Source organism: Podarcis pityusensis (assembly GCF_964106645.2).
Source record: "Podarcis pityusensis genome assembly, chromosome: 1".
NCBI classification, from domain to species: domain Eukaryota; kingdom Metazoa; phylum Chordata; class Lepidosauria; order Squamata; family Lacertidae; genus Podarcis; species Podarcis pityusensis.
In genome coordinates, this window is record NC_138028.1 from 65,804,215 (window position 1) to 65,810,214 (window position 6,000).

General features: G+C 35.7%; 1 protein-coding gene across 1 annotated transcript in view; it reads left to right on the forward strand.

The window, feature by feature from the left end:
- QSER1 (glutamine and serine rich 1) overlaps positions 1-4,765 on the forward strand; it is a 39,718-nt gene extending 34,953 nt beyond the window's left edge. Inside the window, exon 13 of the mRNA XM_080982390.1 lies at positions 339-4,765. Within this exon, the coding sequence (XP_080838516.1) occupies positions 339-479 (141 nt within the window). The 3' untranslated portion in view covers positions 480-4,765. The remainder of the gene's footprint in view (positions 1-338) is intronic.
- The last annotated feature ends 1,235 nt before the right edge of the window (positions 4,766-6,000 follow it).

Below are 6,000 nucleotides of genomic sequence, written 5' to 3' on the forward strand. Positions count from 1 at the left end.
CTCTGCACCACTGAGGTCACCTGAGCCTCAAGCGACAGCACTGGGCCCAGAAGTACTCGCAAGCTGCATACCTGCAGGGAGTGTAAAGTCGTTAAATAATATTGTAGGTTGTTCATGAGTACAGAAACAGAGCTTCAGCCAAGGAACCTTCTTGGCTGTGTAAGGAAGTTCATTAGTATCAGTGCATTGTATTTTGTTTATGAGGTTGTCCCTTGGTCACAGGTGGTTTGTGGGTGGCTGAATAAATCCACTAAAACATAAGACCTCGGACTTCTGAGAGTATTGAGAATGAATAGATACCTGCAAACTAATCTCCTGCTTCCATTGCTCCTCAATAGATTTCTTCCGTTCAAAAGAAGAGTGCAGATCTAGGCCAGGAGGAGATTGTACAGCAATGCATGAAAAATATGAAATGGGTAGAAGACCTCTTTGAGAAGTTTGGTGAACTTTTGAATCATGTACAGCAGAAATGTTCATAACAGACACTGTCCCAAATGTTACATTTTTTTCCTCTATAGCACTCATCATGAGAAACTGAAAGGTCAGAGAAGCTCTGGTTAATCTGGTCATGCCAGACTATTCTGAGTCTGAGGAATCTGTGGTGTTCTTGGTTCCGTGGAAAAATTATGCTGCCATGAAAATGGAACTACAAATGAACCTCACTGCATTTTTAATCTGAAGAATGATTTTTTTTTTCTATTTTGTAAACTCTTGTATTGAAATGACAGGTTTATTTTTGAAATGATCAAAGCATGCACTAAATATATATTTTTGGGCTACGGTGAAAAGACCATGGCTTTTTCTGGCTCTGTACACTAGGAAGAGTCTAGGTGGTAAACAAATATTTACATTTGTCTGATCAAGTAGAGTCTTCTACATTTTGCAAACAGAGCTAATATGACATGAAATTCTGTACATGAATAATCGCCATCACAAATTCAGAATTATCATTCTGCTTTATGGACTCCTTTTACTGCTGTTATGTTCAGGAGACTGAACATGGAGTTGGTGCAATCCTTTGACAGCTATTTTGTGTCAAATTATATTGTAATGAAAAACAATGACTTTAACTATTTCCCCCATTTTTTATTTTGAAGAAAAACGTATTTTTCTTTATACTGTGCTTTTTTTCCCTTTGGAAAGAAATCAGTTGTACATTTTATCTCACAAATAGTTGTATTTTTCACAGAGAAAATATTGTGGCTTACAATTGTTTTGTGTATCTTTGTAATACACTTTTCATGGTTTTCAGTAAATTCTGTTCATTTTTATATATTAATTTCATATTGTAAACTATATCTTAAGATGATCCTTTTGTTTATACAGGTTTCCTCCAGTGTTAACCAGGAATAAGACATACTAGACTTTATAAGTTTATAAGTTAAGTTGTGTTTAAACACTGCATTTTATTTTCTGATAAATGAAAATAAATTTCTTACTAAAATAACATGAATAATTGAAATTTTCATTGAATAGCTACTACATTTCTCTTCTGGATACCGAAGACTGATGATTGGATAGACTATATATGCAGTGTTAAACACAGCTGACATTTTTTTAAAAATGGTAATGGCAGAACTGTTTGCTTCTTGGTGCCTTTTCAAATCCTCAGACGTTCTTTTGTAGTTGTCTTTCTCAGCTGGGTTATTTTTTTAATCAGTAGGACCAGTAGTCCCACTTAGACTACAAATGTGTTAAACTTGGATCAGTAGGAAAATTTCTTCATCTGCCAACAGAATGCCTTACCTCAGTCTCGGATTCAAAATGTGTAAGTCCTCTGCTTGGATTTGTAAAAGGACTAAACGTATTGTACTTCTGTCAGATAATATATATACATAAATATATATATATATAATTCATTTGTCCTTTCACTGCCACTTAGTGCCTTAATTTCAGCCAAGAAAGCAGGATTCTTCATTCACTAGCCAATCAGGATATTCTTGTATGTAGCATGGTGTATTTTCTTTAGTTGTACATATGTTCATTGCACCTTAGATTTGTAAAGGATAATGAAAGGCTGTGATCATGAATTAAACTAGGATTTCAAAATATCAAAGGACAACATTTTTGATCTTGATACCTATTATGTTGGTTTACCTCTGCATTTTCAAAAGGTTTTTATATTGTAGGATATGGTGGTACTTCATTTTTCTGATGGTGGGAGGGAAATGCAATGAAAATTTTGGTAAATTTCTTGTTGATATTTGTCTTAAAATATCTTCGTACTGCGCTTGCCTTGAAAAAGCCAAGTTGTATTACTGTGACTGTGATTTTGCTGTATCTCTGCTAGTTCTGTAGAAGAACTAATGGTCTAGACTCAAACTATACCAGTGTTAGGGCTGCATCTTGATCCTCTTCCAAGAAACATTTCAGGCATGAATCTTACCTGCGAACAAAGAAGCGTAATACTGCTGGATTATCTTGGAAACCTCAGCAATATATACATACTCCCTGCAAACAAATGTACATCTTCACTCATAATTAAGGCTGCAATCTACTTGCTTATCCAAGCCCTGTAGAACTTCTGAGACTTTCTTTTGAGCAGGCATCTGTAGCATTGCTCTGTGAGAGTATGTTGTGTAAGGAAGATATTTGAAAGTCTTTTTATAATGTAGATGCAATATCCTTGGGGCCATCATGTAAATAGCCTGCTCAGCTGGAGGAAGATACTACCATACTTCTCATTTTAGAATTGAAATACTTAAGAACCAGTCACTGAAGGTTCAAAGTGCAAAAACAAAATGTGTTCTTCTACAGCAAAGTAATATACATCTCAACACAAGCGTACACATATATTGGTTTAATAATTAAACTTTAATGAAACAAAAGAGCTGGGGTTGCCCCATGTTGTAGACCCAGGATGAAAGCCTATGCCCACTTACCTAGGACTAAGTCTCGTTTAAATCATTGCAACTTACTTCTGAGTAATTGGGAGGATCGTGCCGAGTCGGTGGCAACTTTATCAAGTGAATGATAAATAAGAAACTTTCTCAGGAATATGGGAGTAGAACGGAAAAGACAGTTTTGTATTGCTAGATGGGTGTTCAACTTCCTACCCTCAGAGAACTCTTTTGCATCAACTTGTTTGCCCTCCCTGTGTTTCAAGAAATGCCTGTACGTTGCAAGGAGTGTCTGTTCTAGGGTACACAACTTCATGTTGAGCATTGGTGAGGCCTATTAGGCCTAATCACTGTCCCACATGAAGTGTGGACATCTTGGAACACACCCAATGTCTTCTGTGACTGTGGCGCAGGAAAAGGTCTGCAGCTGTAGGGGCCTGGGTATATTCCTAGGCACAATTGCACACCATCATTTCTCTCTTAATTGAGAAGCCTCTAATTAGTTTTGAGCATATTCCATGGTTCCTGTAAACAACAGAGAACATCACCATGCTAGGCAGACAGTGTTTTATGTATCCAAAATTAAGCAAGTTTAGGAGAATGAAATGCCATTGGGAAAATAAAATAAAATGTAAGCAAAGATTTTAGGCATACCAACAGATTGAAGAAATTTGCCTTCACTGTAGCAATAACTGTGTATTTGTTGCATTCAGGGTATATGTTTTGTAGCTATGAAGGGGCAGAGTAACAGCAACGTTACTTGAGAAATACAGTTATTTGCTCAGAGACATTTTCTAAATATTCTGGGATGAAAATTGAACGTTACTCGTCTTAGACAACCGCCTTGTGTTTTCTTCCTTCCAAGGACACCCCCCCCCTACAAGTAGCAATTTTGAGAGAGTGCTGGATATGCTTTGGAGAATTGCCAGTGCGCTTAACAATAAGTAGAGTTTATAGGATTTGAGCAGCTGAAACCTCACCTAAATACAATATATGTTGAAACCGTTCAGACTTTCTTCCACTTTGTATTTAGGATTGTGATGTAGCTGATTTCAATAGGATACATCAATAGGATACACACTCGTCACTTGTGTCTCTGCATTCTCATAATACTGCAAGAATGTGGAACTGGCTGGCTACAGATGCGCATGTGATTTCCAAATATTCAGTACCCACTCAAATGTATAAACATGAAGTTCTCATTCTTTTTTAATTTATCAGTGGGGGCAAGCAAACAAATCAATAACACTGTGCTAAACTAAATACTTGGACCTGCATATTGGTAATCCAACAAACATTTGTTTTGTTTCCACATCTCTAAATGATGTATATCATTTGATTATTCCCCTCCCCTCCTTTTAAGCCTCTGTTTGCATCAAAAGTGATACAACTGGATTGTATAGCCTTCTTTAACAGAACATTGTATCATTTTCCTTTTGCTTTAAGTAATATATGTTAAAAAGGAAACAAACTGTCTTCCAATAAACAGGTCTTCATAGAGGAAATATATTTTAAATATTTAAAATTTTACTACTATTTAAAATAATTTAAATAGTTTAAATAATTTAAACAAGCCAAAACTAGGACATTGAAAATCAGTGTATAGTAACTTCAGATTTGTTAATGGCAATTTAACATTTTTCATCCTACACTAACATACATTTTTGTAGTATTACACAGTGCACTTCCTTCTATATATCAATGCTATTTAAGTTAATGTTCACATTTCATTCACAAAACGCATAGTAATATCTATCCTTTTATGTCTTGCAAACATTTAGGCCAGGACTAATGAGAGGTGCTTTTTTAGTCCAGTTTTCAGGTGGTCCACAATAATGTATAAAGCTAAGAAAAAGAAATCACATTTTTTGTATTGTTGATTTGATGTTACTAAGCTCATTAAAGTAAAGACACTTTTTTCAAAATGCTGTTTAGTGGTTTATTAAGCTTGAAAACATTAAACTGAAAAAAATGGGAGTGACTAAGGCAAGCGGCTTTGTTAATTTGCAAAGTACTCCGTTAGTATAATGATTCAAATATGACTCTTTTGGAGACCAAATGGTGGCCACAGTCTTCACATATATGTAACACTTGCATGCATGCACATATAGCCGATTTCCCTACTTTTCACACATAATTTAGCTGTGCCACATTGTAAGTTGCCATTGGAAACTCAGAATTCCTATAACGTGGAAGAGTGGGGTACAGTTGCAAAACATGGGAGAGAAACTGCTGCTGAATATGCTGTGGTTCAAGAATTGGCAGGAAATCAAGGCATTACCACTTCCTCAACGAGGTGTTTTTTTTTGGGGGGGGGGAAGTGTTGCAACCGTTAGTTTCACCTGCTTAAGATTTTTTTTTTCTATTTGTGCAAACGTTCCCATTATTCATCAGTAGCCCCGTTTTGAGTTACATAACCATTTTAACTCAGCACCTGAGTTTGCTAAGCCATTAATATCTATTATAGTTGCCGCCATCTTTATCTCAGCTGCACGTTTATTTTTTTTTAAAGGGGTATAGCCTCAAGAAGCCCCAAATGACATGAAATGTCTTGTTTTTGGTGGCTTTTTTCAATGCAGCACCCACCCCACAAGTTTGGAATTCTTATTTTAATTATATTGTAACGTACACTGAGATCACATGATGAAGGGCAGGCCTAAACTATGCAAAATAAATAAGCATTCTGTGTTTTTGTAGTATTAACTTGTGTGGATTTTATTTATTTTCAGTATATGTGACCTATATGCTGAAAGTCTACTTGTGTCTTCAAGGATAATGGGCACAGAGCACATTTTCATAAGCAATTGTTTATGTATTCCATGTGCTGGTCTCTTCAGAATGGCTTCATTTTGACTGAATGAAGCCATTGTTCATAGGTTGGAGAAAGATGCAGATGAGGAGTCATTAAAAAATAACTGGAATGTTTATGAAATATTTATGGTAAATAACCATTCGGTATAATCCAAGATCAACACACAGGATTCAAAGAAGCAACTCATACTAATATAAAGTGAAACAGTGCTGTTCCAAACACTAAATTTAAAAAGTAACTTGTGATGTGCTGAACTATTCTGCATGAACAAAATCTAGACTTAACTACCTGAACTGAGCCATTTTCTAAACTTTTTATTAATGTCAGCATGAAATATGAAGCCTATCT